Source organism: Pelodiscus sinensis, chromosome 8, assembly GCF_052426305.1.
Source record: "Pelodiscus sinensis isolate ZL-2025 chromosome 8, ASM5242630v1, whole genome shotgun sequence".
Lineage (NCBI taxonomy): Eukaryota > Metazoa > Chordata > Testudines > Trionychidae > Pelodiscus > Pelodiscus sinensis.
In genome coordinates this window covers 17,700,764-17,722,613 of record NC_143059.1, presented here as the reverse complement: position 1 = coordinate 17,722,613, position 21,850 = coordinate 17,700,764, and the positions used below count along the sequence as shown (strand labels likewise).

Sequence of the window (21,850 nt, the reverse complement as noted above, 5' to 3'; positions counted from 1 at the left end):
TTTCAAAGATAATGGCCAAAGGCATACCTTCGGATGCATTGAATCCAGACTCCTGCATTTGTGTATGTTCAGCTTTTCTAAATAGTTCTTAACCTATTCTTTCTCCACAGAGGGCTGCCCATCTCCTTTCCATACTGCATTAACTAGTGCATCAGTCTGGGAGCTGAACTTGTCTGTGAAGACAGAGGCAAAGAAAGCATTGAGTTCTTCAGCTACTCCCACATCATCTGTCACTAAGGGTATGTCTACACTACAAAGTTAATTCGAACTAACGGATGTTAGTTCGAATTAACTTTGATAGGCGCTACACTAGCGCTCCGCTAGTTCGAACTTAATTCGAACTAGCAGAGCGCTTAGTTCGAACTAGGTAAACCTCATTCTACGAGGACTAAGCCTAGTTCAAACTTACTAGTTCGAATTAAGGGGTGTGTAGCCCCTTAATTCGAACTAGTGGGAGGCTAGCCCTCCCCAGCTTTCCCTGGTGGCCACTCTGGCCAACACCAGGGAAACTCTATTGTCCCCCTCCCGGCCTTGGACCCCTTAAAGGGGCACGGGCTGGCTACAGTGCCCGTGCCAGGTGCAAGCCTGCCATCACCCAGCTAGCAGACCCTGCACCTGGCACGGCTCGAGCCATCCACCCGATGCCCCCCAACGCTCCCCCTCTTCCCAGGACCAGGCTGGCAGTTCCCGGGAGCTTGCCCGGCACCGCAAGAGGCGGGCACCTGCCTGGTCTAGTGCGGACATCGTGGACCTCGTTCACGACCTCTGCACTAGGCACAGGAAAGTGGCCGTCTAGGGCAGGAGAGCTGCCAGCCTGGCCACCCAGGAGCAGGTGTGCATGAAAATCAAGGCGGTCGACTGAGACGCCCGACCCTGAGCCCTGAGCTTACAATGGCCGTACTGGGTCAGACCAAAGGTCCATCTAGCCCAGTAGCCTGTCTGCCGACAGCAGCCAACCCTAGGGACCCTGGAGGGGATGGACCGAAGACAGTGACCAAGCCATTTGTCTCGTGCCATCCCTCTCCAGCCTTCCACAAACTTTGGGCAGGGACACCACTCCTACCCCCTGGCTAATACCACTCCATGGACCCAACCTCCATCACTTTATCTCACTTCTCTTTAAACTCTGTTCTAGTTCTAGCCTTCACAGCCTCCTGCAGCAAGGAGTTCCACAGGTTGTCTCTTTGCTTTGTGAAGAACAACTTTCTGTTACTAGTTTGAAGCCTGTTACCCATTCCTTTCCTTTGGTGTCCTCTAGTCCTTCTATTATGGGAACTAATGAAGAACTTTTCTTGATGCACCCTCTCCACCCCACTCATGCTTTTATAGACCTCTATCCTATCCCCCCTCAGTCTCCTCTTTTCTAAGCTGAAAAGTCCCAGTCTCTTTAGCCTCTCTTCATATGGGACCTGTGGAAGGAGGTGAGAGAGGAATGGGGTACGAGCCGCCGATGGGGAGGACTGGGCTGGCTCTGCGGGCTTCTGGGGGTGGAAGCTCTCCTGCAGCCCCCCAATTGTCCCCTCTCCCCAGATGGCAGCCTGCGGCAAGTGCAGCTGGTCTGATGGCCGAGTGCTGTGATGTGCCCAGTGTGGGCACTCAGGGCACTCCAAGCCAGGACTGCTTTGCAAGCAGGGCACCCCTGAGAACTGTCTGTCCGGGGTGGGGGTCAGGTCCCTTTAAGCACAGCCCTCGGCTAGCCTGAGGCAGCAGCTCCACGCTCTAAGTCCTCATCTGATGCCCTGCCGGCACTGCTTCCGGCCATCCTTAACCCCGGTTCAGGGTCCACTTAATGTGGTCATGCTAGTTCAAATTAGCAAAACACTAATTCTAACTAGTTTTTTAGTCTGGATGCGTTAGTTTGAATTAGCTTAGTTCGAATTAACTAATTCAAACTAAATTAGTTCGAATTAGCGCTGTAGTATAGACATACCCTAAGTTACCTGCCTCATCCAGTAAGGGTTCCACACCCTGCCTGATCACCCCCTTTATTGCTAACATGCCTGTTCAAACCTTTCTTGTTATCCTTCACATTCTCTGGCATATCTCCTGGCACAATGAAAAGTCAGCACCTGTGATGCTGTCAGCAAGTTGCCTGAGGTGCGGTTCTTGTCCCTGGTTTTCCTGTTTGTGTCTCGAGCTACTTAATCTACTACTGGTCATCATTCCAGGAAATGTACAATGCTGCCAGCTTCTTCTGTGTTCACTGATATGCAAGATCATTCTTGGCCCTCTTACTAAAGTCCACTGTTTTGCTGGCCTCATATCAGAGAGTTTCTGGCCTCAAACCAGGGAACAGCACTCCTTCCAAAAGACATCTGGTCTGCCTTCACTGCAAGCACACAAGGCTTCCAGGGTATGTTTAGAGCTCAGCAGTCTGAAGGGTTAAATGCCAACTTAACAAATTGCTGCACTACACCATAAGGGGCTATTGCCATTTCCCTAGAGTCAATTGTCCTCTCCATGCTAAGAATTGCTAAAAAAACACATAATTGGTCCATGGGATTGTGAGATACTTTAGGGGACTCCCAGAGCATGAATCACACAAGGAAGACGCAGAAAACCACCCCCTCCAAGCTCCCCCAAGCCTCACCGATGTGGCCCCATCTGAGACACCACCCTCCCCTGGCACTCCAGCTGCATGGGGAGAAGGTAGGTAGGACTGAGGTTCAAGCCTCAGGCCAGATTAACTCTTCTGGGGTTCCAGGGTTAGTGGAATTTGTGGGCCCCTCTACACTCTGAGATGGGGCCAAAAATGAGGTATCCAGTGTGTGGGACAGGGCTGCCAGTGAGTGGGATAGGGATGGGGTGCAGAATCTGAGTGGAAAATAGGGTATAGGAGCAAGCTGGGGGTAGGTGTCTGGCCAGGAAGGAGGGGACAGGAGCAGGGTGCTGGTGGGTGTCTGGCCACAAAGAAGAGGCAGGGTGCTGGTGGTGTCTGGCCAGGGTGCTGGATGGGGTCTGGCCAGAGGGCAGGAGCAGGGTGCTGGTGGGGCCCTGGCCAGGGGGCAGGATGCTGATGGGGACCTGGGCAGGGTACAGGTGGGAATCTGGCCAGGGGCAGGGTGCTGGTGGGGGCTGGGGAAGGGAGCAGGTGGGGCTCTGGGCAGGAGCAAGGGTGCTGTATTGTGTCTGGCACTACCTCCATTTTCACAGGAAATAGTGCTAGCTCAGGCTCTTTATTGGGGTGGAGGGAATTGAGGGGGTGGGTCACCTCACGAACAACTGGTCGTGCCCCCCCAATCATCATGAGCAGGGGCGGGGTCTTGGAGAAGGGGCACAAAAGAGGTGGGGCAAGGGTATTTAGGTTTCAGATAGATCTTGGATTGCACTTAAATTCAAAAAGTGATCTCATGCATAAAGAGGTTGGAGACCACTGATTTAGACATTCAGACATTGGTTTATGTCTGAAAGAGGCTGGATCTCCATGGTGCACAATTTTGGATTTTCCTGTGCTTTAGCTGGCCTAGGGCTGTGTCTTGCCCTTGCTACTGAATTTTGCTGATCTGGTAGGACCACAAGAATGTAAATGCTCAGAGTATACCTGCCAAAAAGTGGGCAGGGTGGTGGAAGATGTCAGTTTGGGCATCTGTTCCTGTGATGGGGTACAGTCACAGAAGACCCTTTGGGGCTGCTTCTTAATGCACTGATAAAACCAATGATATTCACCTTCTTGCTCTCTGGGACTTCTGCTCCCTGTTCTGCTGGGCCAGTTCTCTTGGTCTCCCCCAGCCAAAGCACAGAGCTCAGATCACCGTCCTGCCCCTCCCCCCCAAAAAGCAATGCAAACATTGAATCACACCAGCTCTGGGAGAGTGCAGACACAGCATCCAGGAAACCAACCCCCAAATGGGAACCAAAACCCCCAACACATTTAGGTAAGCCCCCTTTTAATAATGAAAGAAGGATGTGCACACTGATTGCTCCCCCAAGTAACAATTATTTACAATAGGCTTGGTAGTAAATAGAAGTAATTTTATTAAATATAAACAGCGGGATTTAAGTAGTTGCAAGTGAAAATGGACAGAGCAGAGTAAATTACAAATTTAAAATAAAAGAAAATGCATAGCTAGTTCTGACACGCTAAAGCTTTTTGCAAACTTACCCTAAAACTGTACTTATTTTGGCTAAAACTCCAAGCCAGGGAAATCTTTTTCTTCCTGGGATCCCTGGCTATTTCTTTGGGTATGTCATACCAGCCAAAGACAAAGAAACTGATATCTTTCCAGTTTAAGTAGACTTCATTTTGGGCAGGAATTCTTTGTTCCTACACCTCCCTTCCATGAGAAATTACCTGGTTAAACTGTTATACCAGTGTAAGTTAATTTTCCAGGACCAACCACCGCTCAGACCTGAGACAGAACCAATCTGTTCACAGGCAATTAAGTTGATCACCCAGTGATCAAAATTGTCAGAGCATTGGAGTCAATTTTGATGGCTTTCATTTGCACATTTAAAACCATAAGCATATTTGCACATTTAAAGCCATATTTCTAACCTTACATACAAGAGTGATTCATATATAAATAAGATATACAGATGCATCAGACTGAGACATTAACATTGATAGGTTACATGAGGAATTTTGTTCAAAGCATCTTCGAGTTATGCATATTGTATTCATCAGACAATCTCATGGTGGGGGAGGAACCATCATAGGGTGCATCTACACAGCAGGGCAAAAGTCAAATTAAGCTACACAACTTCAGGTATGTCAACTGTGTAACTGAAGTTGAAATAGCTTAACTCAGCTTTAGGCACTGTCTACACAGCAGAAAGTCAAAGGAAGAACACTTGTCCTTTGACTTCCTTTACTCCTTGTAAAATGAGGGTTGCCATGAGTCAGAGTAAGAAATTCTTCAGCTCGACATTATTTCGAAATAAAGACTTCTAGTGTAGACATGCTTTCTGTTATTTTGGAATAATGTCAGTTACTCTGAAATAACACTGCTGTGTAGACGTAACCACAGTCCCCTAGTATATTCTGCTATTATGAGTTCACCATGCCTCGTTGCTTTATCTTATCATTTAAGTCACAAGGCTGGGGCCAGTTGTCCAGATATATATATATATATATATATATATATATATATATATACTGATTTATAATGAATTTTTTCTACTTAAGCAAACATAGTATGTGTGTACAAGTGAATTTGATTATAATCCATTAGGCAACCGTCCACAAACCTGTATTTTAAACAGCTACATCAACCACTCACATTAGATTTCAAAGAAAGCAAATTAAAATATACAGACGATATTTGTCCCCCATCCTAAAGAAAATAGCTCTTCTTCAACCATTTCAATTCTTGGTAAAGCATTTTAAAAACATTTGTATTAGTACAAGTTCCATTTTTTTTTCAATCCTCAATTTAATCTGTAAAGAACATTGTTTTTCTACACTACAAGGTAATTGCGTCTTGAAGGAATTAATAATTCAGCATTGGTTATTCAGTGGGAGAAACCAGAGACCTACTGTATTGAAGTCTTGAATAAACAAGAATATATTCATTGAATTGACCATTTCCACTTAAGCTACGTAATATTTTACTGTTGTTTGTTTATTTATTTGAATTATTAGCCTGTGATTTAAGGAAATCATAGAAATCAAACATTAGCATGAACATTCAAATTCTAATAGGACAAAAAACACAAAGAACACACGTGCTGTTATTTACAGCATTCCTTGAGGTCAAGTGCAATAGAATTTCAGTGTATTTCTATCAGCTATTATGTAGTTTGTTTTATTTTTGTTTGTTTCTTTAGATTTTTCTTTTGCTGAAACACTAAACTGATAGTAAAACCAAAAAATGGCTCTTGACTCAAGCATGGCTGATACAATCATCCATATTTGCAAAAGAGGAATAAAAACAAATATAATCTGAAAGGGATTGATTTATTCCAAGGTGTTCATTTTTATCCAGCTTTTGACCTTCTTTATCCATCTCCCCTTCCAGAGGAAGAGCAGAGGCTAGCTCATTCAGGCTGTGTCTAGACTACATGGCTCTATCGATGGAGCCATGTAGATTAGGGTTGTAGGCAAAGGCAAATGAAGCTGCGATTTAAATGATCGCGGCTTCATTTAAATTTACATGGCTGCCGCGCTGAGCCGACAAACAGCTGATCAGCTGTTTGTCTGCTCAGCGCGCTAGTCTGGATGCTCCCGCGCCGACATCCGAGCCCTTTGTCAGCAGCCCCGTTATTCCTCGTGGGATGAGGTTTACCGGGGCTGCCGACAAAGGGCTTTGATGTCGGCAGGGGAGCGTCCAGACTAGCACACTGAGCGGACAAACAGCTGATCAGCTGTTTGTCAGCTCAGCGCGGCAGCCATGTAAATGTAAATGAAGCCGCGATCATTTAAATCGTGGCTTCATTTGCCTTTGCCAAACAAACAAATCTACATGGCTCCGTCGATGGAGCCATGTAGTCTAGATATACCCTCAGTGAATTGCAACTGTGCACTTACGAATTTCTGTTTACTTTGCAGGAAATGACAGTGCAAGATGTTCCTCATGCCTTCCCTACGCTGGATGTTTCAGACCATGCTCATTACACAATTGGAACTGTCATTCTGGTGGTGGGGATCACTGGAGCACTGGGTAACTTCCTCGTCATCTATGCTTTCTGCAGGTACCAATATACCTCATTTGTTCTGTCTGGAATATTCCTGTGGCTAGACGTTAATACTGGTGAGACTGTCACGGAGATTTGGTCCAGGACCACAATCATTATGGGTGTACTAATGCAAACTAATAATATGTGCAACAATGTAATCCCGATCCATGACCTTGTATTCCTCAATTTGTGTATGAAATAGATGTTAATAAAAGGTGGGATAGTAGGTATGATCGTGAAAACCAAACAATCTTTCGGATTTTAGTTACAACTCCTCATGACAGTCATGCAATATCTTGGATAAATCTTATTAAATGATGCTGATACTTATTATATTAAACTGAATACATTTGGGATCCATTGCATTTAAACCGCAATTGTTTGTGTTATTGCAACACTGTACTTATCTGGAGAGTTTATGCTAATGTAATTGCATTATATTGTGTATTGGCCCTTGGAAAATCAGTTACCTAGTCCGTCTCCTCAGAGGTTCAAACTGGATTCTAGAGACCAGTGGACAAAAAAAGGATGTTGGGATAAATAACCTGTTAGTAAACTGACTCAGGGCTTTTTTTCAGATCTGGCAAAGAAACAGGACTTCTGGTCCATAGAAGGCCACAATCCTTAGGAAAGGGTTGGAAGAAATTTGATCTAATAAAGTCCCATAGGACTGGGTTCTTGTTTTGAGCAAAAGGAAGATGAATTAAAAATCACACAAAAACATTTGGGTGGGGCACTGAAGAACAGCTCCATCCAGAGTCCCTGTTGAAGGGTTGATCTCTGGGAAACATTTTAGCATGCAAGTTCTTTTATTGGTTTTAATGTTTTCTTCATAATACTTTTCTCTGAAGAATTAACTGTGCTTGCTCAGAAAGAGTGATAAATTATAGCAATGGACAATTACACCATTATTAGTCTATGAAGAGAAAGCAGGCAGGTCTGCTTAGACAGCCTATTTTCTGACAGGAATAACATGGTTCAGCCTGGAAATATCCTGGTCTGCTCAGACAGAGATGCCAGTCTTCACCTAAGTGATAGCTCGGGAGCCAAAAGCCTAGAGGAGCTGGTGATGGGCTGTGGAAAGGGAATACAGGTGCATAGACTATGACAGTCCCTGTAGTGAGTTAGCTTGGCCTCCCTCCAACCTGGAAGGGGAAGAACCTCTGGTGGGTTGTGCCACAGCAATCCAGCCCCACCCACAGGAAGCAGAAAGGTGGGGCCGGAAATTTAAAAGGAGGAGCCAAGGGCTCAGTTGGAGCCCAGACACAGAGCCAGCCAGATGTTCTGCCCAAGCTCCCAAGGAGGAAGGCCCAATTGCACCTCCTTCTCCCCCCAGAAAGGAGAACTGGCCTGGGCCTCCAGGACCTCTGCCAGGCCCAGAAGACTAGGCTGTGCTGCCTGGACTGATGCTTGACCTTAACTCAGAGCCCATGGACATCTTGCTTCCCTCCAGACAGATACCAGTACAATCCCCATCCAACATTTTCTGTTAAGTTTCACAGACTATAGGGTCAGAAGGGACCATTTTGTAACCTCTAGTCTGAGTGCCTGTGGAAACTTACCTTGCCTCCACTGAGAGCAAAACTTGGGACTTTCAGATTATGAGACTGATATGCTGCCACCTGTGCTAAGGAAGCTGAATGAGAGCATATGGCAGATAGTGACCCTTCTGAGGGATTTGGGACCTGCCCTGTCTGCCCTGGAGTATAGTACTATCTGGCCTAAGCAGTCTGGGGGAAGAAGAGTGCAGCAGATGGAAAGAGAGTAGAGCAGTACTGTGGTGTGTCCCACTCTGGAAGAGGCAGCTCAGCAGGAAATCTGGGAAGCGGCGTCTGTGGTAGGGGACATGTGTGCAGGGCGGAGAGGGGGAGTTGCGGGAGGCTGGATGTCATGTCTCTCTTTGGAGCTATCTAAAATGTTGAGGTGGGTGGGAGACTGGAATAGAATTGCAGAGCTGTGGGTGCTCTGGTACTACACCTACCCACTGACGATGCGATCTCCGTAGTTACTTAACAATAAACAAACCACCAACTCAGGGTGTCAATGGTTAACTGGTAAGTCTCACCCTTGGTGGGTGAGGCTTATGGGTTCCAGTTAACCCGTAGGGGTTAGAGAAGCTCCCCTGACTGCCCCAGTCAGGGGGCTATTTCAGCCCCATAGAGCCCACCGCAAGCAGGGGGCCCCCGTCTGTGTTGGGCCTAACCCCTCTTCCACAGGTTACACCCCACTCCTGGGGAGGCTTCACTATGAGTTTTTCAGTATAAAGCTTATATATAAGTATAAAGCCAGTATATAACCCTGACCCAAACCCTTGTAATGCATGAAGATTGTGTCAGGAGCTGGAAGGAAGGGGCTGAAATTATGTGCCCCTGGTGCAGCTCTGAGTTGCACTGGGGGGGGGGGGGGGTGTCAAACAGAATATTTGCCCAACATAGTGGTCCTCCTGGAATAGATCTTTGTGTCCAGGGTATCCAGATGTAACTTGACATATTTTTTCCCCTGTATATAAAAACCAGGGCCAGTGTTTAGGAATAAAAGCAGAGAAATTGCCCCCGGATCCTATGCTACAGGAAGCACCACAAAACTACGGCCTCACTTCAGCCTGGAGTGGTGGGTCTCGGTGGGTGGGGGGTCCAGGCTGCAAGCCTGTGCTGCAGGGCCTTGGTGCTTCTGCCCTGGCACATAAGTGAGTCCAATGCCAACTATGCTTGGTGTACCCCCTGAAACCTGCTTGCAGCCCTTAAGGGGGCCCCAGACCCATGGTTGAGAACCACTGTTCTACATTACAGATCTCGGGAGGTGTAACACATTATCTGGCCAATTGTGTCTGAGACTGAAAACTAAAGAAAGAAGCTCTAGTGACATTAGATAAAGTGCCACAATTTAAAAAGAATAAAAAATTAGAATGAGAAAGGACTGATACTAAGAACTCTCAATAACAAACACATTTGTACAAATACACTCTAAGAAACTGTGTTATGTTGACAGGAGTAATTTATAGGGGTGGGAGATGTAATAAGTGTGGCAATAGGTCCCTTCAAACTCAGTGCCTGGTGCAGTGAACTGCCTGTCATGGAGAGGAGTTGAGATAAAATAAAATGCTTTGTGTGGTATAAACTCAGCCTCTTTAATCTCCATATTTGGAAATGGCTGTTAATCTCATCAGCAGTGAGCCTTCAGCTCTGTATGACCCACATCCAGAAAATCCATAGAGTACATCAACTTTAATTTCCTGCTACTCATGGACACAGGGTACAGTGGGTCAGAGTATTCAGAGAAAAATGTATTCTATTCCTGTTTCTGAGCTCGTTATCAAAGCCAATACAGATCCTCTACTAAAGCACAAAGAAGTATAAGGAGTTTGCTATTAAAATGATGCTGTCTCATTTAGTTTCTCTCATCAGGAAAGTCAAAAGCCTGTTTGATGTAACTTGACATATTCTATACCTAGATATGTGTGAAGCTGCCAATGCTCACAGCAAAGAGTAATAGAGAGACAGGTTGGGTGAGATAATTTATAGTGCACCAGCTTTTGAGAAGCTCTGAAGATGAGAAAGAGAAGCTCTGAAGATTACACACAGCTCTACACTGTGCTGATTAGGTCTCAACTGGATAGTGTGTCCAGTTCTGGGCACCATATTTCAAGAAAGATGTGGAGAAATTGGAGAAAGACCAGAAAAGAGCAACAAAAATGATTAAAGGTCTAGAAAACATGAGCTATGAGGGAAGATTTGGGTTCATTTAATTTGGAAAAGAGAAGACTGAGAGGGGGATATGAAAGACCTAAATGGGTGTTACAAGGAGGAGGGAGAAAAATTATTCTCACTAACTACTAATGATAGGACAAGAAGCAATGAGCTTAAATTAAATTCCAGCATGGAAAGTTTAGGTTGGACATTAGAAAAAAATTACTGTCAGGGTGGTTAAGCACTAGAATAACTTACCTAGGGAGGTTGTGGAATTCCATCTTTAAAGATTTTTAAGAGCAGGTTAGACAAACATCTGTCAGGGATGATCTAGATGGTGCTTGGTCCTGCTGTGAGGGCAGGGCACTGGACTTGATGACCTCTTGAAGTCCCTTCCAGTTCTAGTATTTTATGATTCTATGATTGTTCTTTAGATCATGAAGAAAAGCTCGGTGTAAACTGAAAAGTTTGTATCTCTAATCAGCAGAAGTTGATCCAATAAAAGATATTGCCTCACCCACCCTATCTCTTATGTACTGGAACCCATCATGGCTACAATAACACTGCATTTAACAAACAGTAACAGCATAATTGCCTAAGGATAAGTGCTTATTCATTTTCCTTTTCACCTCTTTTCTGTAGGAGTAAGAGTCTTCGAACTCCAGCCAACATGTTCATCATCAATCTAGCTATTAGCGACTTCTTAATGTCCATCACACAGGCTCCAATTTTCTTTGCTACCAGTCTCCACAAGCACTGGATCTTTGGCAAAAAAGGTTGGTACATTTATCTCCAGAAAGATAATTTAGTTTGTTGCCATGGAAAGTATCAAAGCTATGTGAAACTAAAGTCAAAAGCACATAAACACAGCCTGGTTTCAAGTTTTTCAGGCATTTAGGACTCAGTCTCAGGTTGTCAAAAGGTTTAGGACAAACTTGAGACTGTAAGTGAAGTTATTTACATTTAAGTAGTATTGATATGATACCAGCTGAAATTTGATAGTTTTCAATACATTTGACTTTAAATTTGGGGCAGGTGTATGATGAGATGTTGATACAGAACAAAAATCAAAATGTGTTTGATCTTTGTCCTTTACCCTCCCTTTTCCTTCCTGAGGAAATTATACTAAAAACTACATTAAAATAAGGGTATTTAGGTTGTAAAGTCAAGCATTAAAAGGTTAAGAAATGCCACATTTATGGCTGCCTATGTGACCTTAAGTCGGCCCCTTTGTGAACGTGCATTATGATACAGTTTTAATTACACAATCGTATACTTTTTTTTTCTCTGGGAATGTCTACACTAGGAAATAATTTCAAAATAATTAAATTCAAAATAACTCCCAAAATAACAAAATTGAAATAGTGTGTCCTGGTTACAGGGCAGCCTTGAAATTAGTCCGAGGCAGGCTCTGTTATTGTGGATGTGCTACCTTGACTTATTACTCTCCAGTGCTTCCTGGGTCTCTTACTTTGAATTACTCTGTGGAGTAGTTATGTTCAAATAGCAGCAGCAGAGTGTCCACACTAATGCTTATTCCCCAAGGAAATCAGGAGTACAGATTTTGAAATAACCAGCCCGTTATTTCAAAATAACAGATAACGGGCTTGGTAGTGTGGACGCTCCACTTATTATTTTGAAATAAGGTGGGTTATTTTGAAATAACTCCCTAGTGTAGACTCTTTACAGGGCTCTAGGACCTCTATATCATCAGTACAAAGGATGGATACAAAAGAGAGGAAATCAGGGTTACATAGTCAAGTAAAAATCTGGTACTGTATTTTCTAACTTTTGAGTGCTTGACTTATCATCCTAATTAACATTCTTCTAATGTAGTTTCTATTTGTTGTAAATAAATTTACATAACTAAGTCTATACTATTACTGCCAGAATAGTGAGATAGAAAATGTTTCTCTAATGTTTGATAAATGAACATGCTTTCTCACTTCTTGCATTCATTCACAGTTGTCTCACATCATAATTAAAAACCTAGAAGCATAAGCTCGGGAGCACCTCCTTCCAGCTTACCACTCTGCCACTGGCACTGATTAACTCGAATATAGAATTTTTGTCCAGATACTTCTGCTGCTAGAAAGCCTGACAAGAAACATGGGTTTTTACAATATAAATATAATCCAACTATTCTCAGTGTGGTCAGTGAACATGCTTTGTATTTCACTCACTGGGTCTAAACTACCCAACATTCTTTGTCTGTGGTTTATGTGACAACAGTGCCCAAAAATGTACTAAGTGAGAGATAGGCATACAGGGAAACACAGTCCCTGCCCCAAAGAGCTTACAGCAGGGGTCCCAGACTCCCAGCCCACGAACCAATCCCAGCCAGGGCAATTGTGCAATCTGGCCCAGGACTTCCAGTGGGCTGGGGGGAGACCTTGCCAATACTGGGTCCCAAGTCCCACCCTTTCACACCATTGTTTCCCTCCTCCCCCCCCCCCCCCACACACACTTTCCCCTCCATAGCACCCGGTCCCCAGAGCATGCGGCTTTGGTGATCACTGAGGCGGCCTGGTGCTGCGTGGCAGCAGCAGTCATGCTTCCCACACTCTCTGAGGCAGCAGGAGCTGCAGGGCAAAGGAGTGAACTACAGCAAGTGCCACCTGCCTACCCCATGGCTCCTGCCACTGCAGGGAGTACTGGGGGTGTGACTGCTGCCACTATATGGCACCAGGCCCCCTCAGTGATCGCCAAAGCCATGGCTCAGGGAATCCGGTGCCATGCGGGGAGAGTGTGGGGTGACAGCAGGAAGGGGCGGGGCTTGGGGACTGGTAACAGACCCCACCCACCGACTGGGAGTCCCGGGCCAGATTGCACAACCACGCTAGCTGGGACTGGCCAGCAGGCTGGGAGTTTGAGACCCCTCTTATAGTCTATAATGACAAAGCCAGGCAAAAGGTGGGTGAAGGGGATACAACATGAAGGAAAGTGATTAGGATAGGAAATAGGACATGATTTGGTTCATTTAAATACACGTATGAACTATCCACCCCGCTCCCCCCAGTTAATTGGTTTTTAATGCAGGTCTATTATCTTTTTATTTTAAACTACTCGCAGTGTATAATCTTTGCTTATAAAACCTTGTCAAAATGTCCTTTCTAATGACCCATTCCTGATTCTCTACAGACTCAAAGCTATGTGCTGCCTCAGTGAACTCGCCCTTAACTGTGCCTACCGACACCAGAGATTTAGATTTAAGGTGAAACCCTGTCTCCTTGTAAATCAGTGGCAAAACTCCCAATGAATTCAGTGAAGCCAGGGTTTCATCCTCTGTCTGGGAGGCAAACATACAGATCATGTAGCCAGGCTGATGGGGCCTATCTGGTATAAAACATATCTGAAGAATAAAGGCTATTTTGGGTGGGATTCACAGTAGGTGAAATCAATAGGGGTTAGGTAACTAAATACCTACATGAATCCCCCATTGATGCTTTCAATACAGATACTACTCTTTCTCGTGCTGCAATTATATCTTGTATGTGCGTGGTGGGGGAGGTGAACAAGATGGCTATTATTAACTTGCTCATAAAATTAAGTAGATAATAAATGTTTCTGCAGTTCTTCATGCTACAAAGCTAAAAAAACTATACACACATATATAAACAAACTGTCTAATCTCCAGAGCTGGCTGATAATTAAAAGGCAGACTTTTGAATGTATTAATGAATATATGCTCTTTAGCTGTTGTACTATTTGTATAATTGCAGATACTAATGGAAAAATTGGCGTATCTCAAACATTTAATGAATTTGCATGTTTTAATTCCCATTCATCATTAATAGTTCTCTTATTAGAAAGATTTCTGTCATTCCATCCAACAGCACAATGCAAATCATGTCCCACAGATAGCAAACAAAGCAAATTACTGACAGCCAATCCATTCTCTGAATTATTTACTGAAACTATGCAGACCTCATCATCTTGAGGTACGAGCTGCTCTATGATATCTAAGTAACTATAAAAATACTTTAACTAAAATAGGTCTTTCCATGAGAGTTAGAATACAATTAAAGCTAAATGAGCTGCCATGGGATCTTTGAAATGCTTCCGCTAGAAATGTCAGAAGTTGAAAACTGAATGCCAAGTGAATCACTGTCTTGAGTATTAAAGGCGAGTACATCTTTGACGTTTACATCCATGGATAATATAATTAGCCAACAGCTTGGAAAGTATATTGCTGCTGGAAAAGTGGATTTCCTTTTGCCTTAAGAGTTCTTAAAGTAATGTGTAACCAGGCACAGGATAAATGGTCTCCCAGAACAGAACACTGGTGTAACAAGCGTGGATGGCTAAATCTGTTGGTTAACTTTATGTACTCTCCATTGAAAGGTTGTGAGCTTTATGCCTTTTGCGGAGCCCTTTTTGGCATCACATCCATGATCACACTGATGGCAATTGCACTGGACAGATATTTTGTGATCACACGACCCTTGGCCTCCATTGTGGTGATGTCGAAGAAGAAGGCTTTGATAATCCTGCTAGCAGTCTGGCTGTACTCTTTGGCTTGGAGCCTTCCACCCTTCTTTGGATGGAGTAAGTGGGATAGAATGCAAGTCTGTTGTCTTATAACATGAGAAAATGAGGGGATTAAAGAATGGTCTGTTAGACACAAGAATGAATAAACAGAATTTACATATTAAGATAAGGTTTGAAGAAATCACTCTGAAGGAGATTGCTTTTAGCTAATGAGTCTTAAGAATTTTAATCAGCAGAAAAGATTGCGGTGGGTATATCACATGTAATTATCTTTCATTGAACCTTTTGCAGAGAATCTTAGAAGCACACATATAAAAACATACAAAATAAAGACAAAAATAACACAACAGGCTTCTGTAATAGTGCATAACCTTCTGTAAAGAAGCAGAGATGAATAAAAACTAACGGGGACAGATGAGCACAGTTTTTAAGTTTTCAAAATGATTTTCAGTGCTCAGAAAAGGTGCCATATTGGCAGCCTGAGGAACCTCAATTCCTCTATTTATACCTAAAAGCACTTCAGTATGGGCAGTAAAAGTGCAATTTTATACCCCATACAATGTGACTAAACTCAATCTGGTGGGACCAATTCTAGAGGTAAGAGCGTTGTTTACTTTCCCATTTAGCCCTTTACATCTTAATGAAAAATGACAATTAGTAGTAATTTGATTGCTGTTTTACTTGAACACGTTACTTTTTGTGTGTAAATTGGTATATATTTATATTTCACATCTAGACAGACTGAAAATGTAGCCCCAACTGTTGGCTGAGATAGAATCATAGTACATAGTGAGGCCATCGAGTCCAGCCCCCTGCACTCACAGCAGGACCAAGCAGCATCTGGATCACAACCTGACACTTGTTTGTCTAGTCTGCTCTTAAAAGTCTCAAATGATGGAGATTCCACAATTTCCCTAGACAATTTATTCCAGCATTTAGGAAGTTTTTCTTAATATCCTATCTTAACCTCCCTTGCTGCAATTAAAACCCATTGTTTTTTGTCTTATCCTCAGAGGTTAAGGAGAATAACTTTTCACCCTCCTCCTTGTAACAACCTTTCAGATTCTTGAAAACTGTTACCATGTCCCATCTGTATTCTCTTTTCCAGATTAAACAAACCTAGTTCTTGAATCTTCCCTTATAGGTCATGTTTTCTAGTCTTTTAATCTTTTCTTTTTTTGCTCTTCTTTGGACTTTTTCCAATTTGTCCACATTTTTCCTAAACATGGTGCCCAGAATTGGACAGAATACTCCAGTTGAGGACTAATTAGGAAGGAGGAGAGTGGAAGAATTACTTACAACTTCCTGCTAATGCATTCTATATGTTTTCTTTTTTTGCAACAGTGTTTTACTGTTGACTCGTGGCCCACTATGACACCTAGAACCTTTTCCGCAATACTCCTTCTTAAGCAGTCATTTCCCATTTTGTATGTGTAATGAACTGTTTCCTCCAAAGTGGAGTATTTTGCATTTGTCTTTGTTGAATTTCATCCTATTTACCTCAGACCATTTCTCCAGTTTGTCCAGATCATTTTGAATTTTCACACTATCCTCCAAAGTACTTTCAGCCCCTTCCAGTTTTATAAGTGTACTCTCTGATGTTATCTAAATTAGGGGTGGGCAAATATTGGCCCGACAGCCACATCCGGTCTATCAGGGTTATCCCCTGGCAGACCGCCGCCACTGTATTTATCTGCACGGCCACAAGTATCAGCAATTGCATCTCCCATTGACCTAAGTTCCTGGCCAATGGGCGTGGTAGAAAATGGCACAGACCAGAACACCACTTCACTGTTCCTGGCCAATGGAGATGCAATTGCCAGGAAGTGGTGTTCTGGTCAGCGCCACTTTCTGCTACTCTCATTGGCCAATGGGAGTGGCAAATGCTTGTACCTGAGGTTGTGTAGGTAAATACAACAGTGGCAGCCTGCCAGGGACTAACCCTGGTGAACCGCTGCCATGCTATTGGCCATCCTCTGATCTAAATAATTGATGAAGATACTGAACAGAAACAGTCCCAGAACTGCAGAGCCTACTCATTATGACCATGAACTGTAGTAGTAGTAGTCTTTCTTTGTTTGAAACTAAACTAATACAATCAACTTGTTTCATACAGACCACCAATTTATGGTCACCACTGACCTATCATAGGATGAACTTGAACCTGCCAGTTAATTGCCTAAACCCCAACAGTATCCACCCCTTGAGCAGGCCTGGTCTCCATTGGTGGTGTGAGGTAGGGTTCAACTGAAGTGAGAAAGTAACACTTTCTCACTTGCTTACCAGACTATTGTAAAAGAGTAGGATATTGTGTTATTTTTGTTGTAGTTTTTCTTCTCCCAGATGTGTAGCATGCATAGCTGGTAAATTCCAGTTGTTTAACATTATGGCTTGTAGCAATATGACAAATACTCTTATATGAGAAAACCCTAATCAATGAGACAGAAAAATTACTGCTGTCTTATAACTAGATTTTATTAGTATTTATCATAATGATTCTCATACAATAATTAGACATATCTGAGCATATCACCACATGCATTATTTTCTAGAACTGTCCCAAAGAAGCTTGCATTGAAAATTCTGGAAATTAAATGAATGAAGATTAAAAATAATTTGTCATTGAGTTTACTTAATTCTTTAACTGTTAGACACACAGTCTCTAAGGGAATAAAATGTATTGGGGTTTTTTATATTCATTTCATGGCAAAGTCAATTGGAATTGCACAGTAAACTTCTGTGGTCTGCAGAATGTAAAAGACCAAAAGTTAACATAGTCTGTTTCATTTCACTCCCAAACAAGAGGGGTAACAATTTAAGAGAAAAATTGAGACATTTTAAAGATCTTTTGAATATGAGTCTGATCCAAAGCCCAATGAAGTAATGAAAAGAGAAGCCCACGTGGCCTTTGGGCCAGGTCTGAAGACTGGAATGAAAAAATAATAATTATTTTACTAAAGATTGATTCATTAAATCTATTACATTCTAAGAGGCAGTGGAATCAATAATGGCAAGAAGTGCTTTAAAACAAGAAACAGGTGAATTTATTAATTTTATTCTCTCTACCAACAGAGCCAGATTAGACCCTTTTCAAATTCCAGAGATAATTCTGAATTCTTTCTCTATTGCTCCTCCACCAGAATGTCTAACAAAAATCTTTTAATAACTTATGTCTTTTTTTTCTTTCTTCCTAGGTGCTTATGTTCCTGAGGGTTTGTTAACTTCCTGCTCCTGGGACTATGTGACCTTTACTCCATCAGTCCGTGCCTATACAATGCTCCTCTTCTGCTTTGTCTTCTTCATTCCTCTAATTGCCATCATATATAGTTATGTCTTTATCTTCAAGGCTATCAAGAATGCCAACATGTGAGTTGTCACTAGTCTAGGATTTCGATCTCTTAAGCAGAGAACTTTTATTTTTATGGGAGATTATATTTTAGATGTAGATATAGATATAGATCTATAAACTTGCATTTCCATTTTAACAAGTAGTTTTTTCCTTTAATGGAAATGGGTAAGAGATAAAACAGAATAAGAATAAACAGTGAATTTCCTTATGACAAAATGTTAAAGGTGTGTGGGAGAGGGAGATGTCCAAGGGGTGGTACTTGGCCTGCTTTATTTAAGACATTTAAAAATAATTTGGGAAAAGGTATGAATAGAAAGATGGAAAAACTAACAGATGACACAAAACCGTTAGTGGGTTAGTTAAGTCTAGTTAAGGTATGTGGAACTTCAGAGAGGCCTAATAAGGCTAAGTGACTGGTCAGCAGCATAGGCAAATGATATTCAGTGCCAGTTTCTTTGATTTGCTTCAATCACTTGTGGCCTATGCACAGGGCTTGACAAACAGCGGCGAAAGCCACTCGCCAGCCCCGCACTGCGCATGCGCGTGCCTCTGGTAAACTCGCCACGGGCGGGTAGATTCTATAGTTTGTCGAGCCCTGCCTATGTATATGTCACAAAGTGGCCTTGGAACAGAGATGTCCAGCGGGGAATTCCCCTTCCATAAAGGAAGCAAAGCTATTCTAGTCACTAGTTTGCACAGGTGTGGCCATTCCTGTGTCAACAGACGGATTGTGGAAGGCATCGACTGTCTACAAGTGAACAGGTGGAAGTTGATTGTAAACTCTGTGTTAAAGAAGGTACAGTACAATGATGCCAGGTGCAATATGTTAAACCAGTGATTTTCAACGAAGCCTCAGCCTCCAGCACTCAAGACCTGCCCAAAACCCTAAGCACCAGTTAGAGGCCCACTTCCTTGTGCCCTGATAGAAGCCATTCCATGGAGCTGAAGCACCAAGCCCTGGTGTTCACCAACGCTGTAGTGATGGGGGTGATGCCCTGAACCTCAAGCCATTCCCACCCCCAAAAGCTCTAAGCCTCCTTCCTTGTAAAGTAAAACCCTTGAGTCCTCCAACCCATGGGGCTGCCCCCCTCCCTGAATCCCCCCATCTAAAGCCCAAAAGGCTCCCTACCAAGCTGTGGAAGTTTTATAGCGTGTTGTGGGGGCAGGCAAAGAAAAAGATTGAAAATCCCTGTGTTAAACAGGGGCAACGATTTGCATCAGGAATACAAGAAACAAGAACTACTGAAATAGAAAACCACAGTTTGGTTCTGCCATTCTAACACATGTTGAACTGTATCTGACTACGTACTCTGCCCTATTGATTTCAGTGTATCTACTCATGTAACAGTGTGAGTAGGGGGTTACAAAATCTGTCCCCAAGAAGTAAATAAATACTTTTTTTCCCATCCATAATTAGAGGTGTCATGCAGATTAATCTAGGTACTTGAATAATCTGAAGCTTTATTTTGGAAACCTATTCCTCACAGACCTCCATCCTACTCCTGTTGAAGTCAATGGGAATTTTGCCCTGATTACTTTGACAGTGGGAGCCTCTATTATGCAAAAGCAATTACAGGAAGTCCCCGGGTTACGTACAAGATAGGGATTGTAGGTTTGTTCTTAAGTTGAATTTGTACATGAGTCGGAACTGGTACATATTGTACCCCAGGTGTCCCCAATTCTGCCGCCGCTGAAACTGACCAGCGGCTGACTACAGGAAGCCCGAGGCAGAGCTGCTTTGCCCCGGGCTTCCTGGAATCAGCCGCTGATCAGTTTCAGCAGCAGCTGACTTGGGGACACCTGGGATAGAGCAGCTGGGGTGCTGCCAGGTTGGTCCCTGCAGCGCCGAGGTGCGGCGCTGCGGGGACCAACCCGGCAGCACCCCAGCTGCTCTGTCCTAGGCGTCCAGATTCAGCCACTGTTGAAACTGACCAGCAGCGGCTGAATCGGACATGCCTGGGGCAGAGCAGCTGGAGTGCTGCTGGGCTGGTCTGGTAGCGCCGACCCTTAGCGCGGCGGGACCAACCCGGCAGCACCCCAGCGGCTCTTGGGGACGCCTGGGACAGAGCACCTGGGGTGCTGCCGGGTAGGTCCCCACAGCGCCACACCTTGGTGCTGCAGGGACCAACCCGGCAGCACCCCAGCTGCTCTACCCCAGGTGTCCCCAAGTCAGCTGCTGCTGAAACTGATCAGCGGCTGATTCCAGGAAGCCCGGGACAGAGCAGCTCTGCCTCCGGCTTCCTGTAGTCAGCCGCTGGTCAGTTTCAGCAGCGGCTGACTTGGGGACACCTGGGGCAGAGCAGCTGGGGTGCTGCTGGGTTGGTCCAGTAGCGCCGCACCTCGGCGCTGTGGGACCAACCCGGCATCCCCCCAGCTGCTCTACACCAGGCGTCGGTGAGAAAAGCCTGGTCTGCTGGGGGGGGGGGCGCACTAGCTGCGCCCCCCCAGAAGACCAGGGAGATGCGGAGCGGCTTTTCTCGCCGCGGAGGACACGGGCAGCGGGACCGCGGCGCGTCTCTGCGGTCCCGCCGCCCACGTCCTCCGTGGCGAGAAAAGCCGCTCCGCATCTCCCTGGTCTGCTGGAGGGCGGGGGCGCTAGCTCTGTATCTCCCTGGTCTGCTGGGGGGAAGCACCCCCCGTGCTGGCAGAGGCGGCGACAGTGGGGGAGGCACCCCCCACTAGCTGCGTGCCCCCCCAGTTCGTAACTAGGGGTCCGACTTAAGTCGGATTGACATAACCCGGGGACTGCCTGTACACATATCTACATATATTGCCTGGGCCGGGGGAGCTTGAGATGATTGGCATGATAAGTTGTTGTGCTCAATTTCTCCCATATATTTTGTATTGTAATTGTGGTTTATTTCCCTTAGGGCTGTTCAGAACATTGGCTCTGATGGTAATAAAGTATCCCAGAGACAGTATCAGAAGATGAAGAATGAATGGAAAATGGCCAAAATTGCATTGATTGTCATCTTGCTTTTCGTCATTTCCTGGTCACCATATTCTGCTGTAGCTCTGGTGGCTTTTGCTGGGTAATTATGAATATATTAGCAAGAAAAAAAATCAGTGAGCCCAGAATGTATGAAATTGTAGAAGAAGCAAATTATGAAAGGCCAAGGAGTTTCAATTCTTATGCTCAACAATGGGAAGGGGAAATCTTCACTTATTCAGAAGTAATCCTTTGTTACATGTTTGGTAAATAGAACACATGCTGGTTGTAATTTTTCTCAGTTTGATTTTTCAGCACAGAACAGCTCAGTACTAGCTAACATGTAAAATCATGTTAGTTAATTCTAAAATACAATTTCACAATGTAAAAATATTTGAACATGATTCTATGGCTTTTCCAGGGTGCAAAAAAAAGATACATAACTTATTTTGAGTGTTTTCTCTGAGCTTGATTATTCACTCACACCAGCTTGATGCTGGCATAAATCCATTAGCTGCAATGGGGTTATCCCAGACTTCCAACAATTAGGGCACATAGTGTGTAGAGCATTATTTTGGAATAACTGACATTATTTCGAAATAACAAAATGCATGTCTACATAGTAAGTCATTATTCTGAAATAATGTTGAAATGGAGGCCTTCTTACTCTGACTCCTATAAAGTTCATTTCACGAGAAGTAAGGGAAGTTAAAGGGAGAGTGTTCTTCTTTCAACTTCCTGCTGTGTAGACAGAACCAAAAGCTGAATTAAGCTATTTCG

General features: G+C 44.0%; 1 protein-coding gene across 1 annotated transcript in view; it reads left to right on the top strand.

Moving 5' to 3' along the window:
- The window catches only part of OPN4 (opsin 4), a 47,703-nt gene that overhangs the window by 7,501 nt on the left and 18,352 nt on the right, over positions 1-21,850 (top strand). The window contains exons 2-6 of the mRNA XM_089780346.1: positions 6,488-6,630; positions 10,944-11,077; positions 14,646-14,849; positions 17,987-18,158; positions 21,012-21,173. Coding sequence (XP_089636472.1) covers positions 6,488-6,630; positions 10,944-11,077; positions 14,646-14,849; positions 17,987-18,158; positions 21,012-21,173 — 815 coding nt within the window. The remainder of the gene's footprint in view (positions 1-6,487; positions 6,631-10,943; positions 11,078-14,645; positions 14,850-17,986; positions 18,159-21,011; positions 21,174-21,850) is intronic.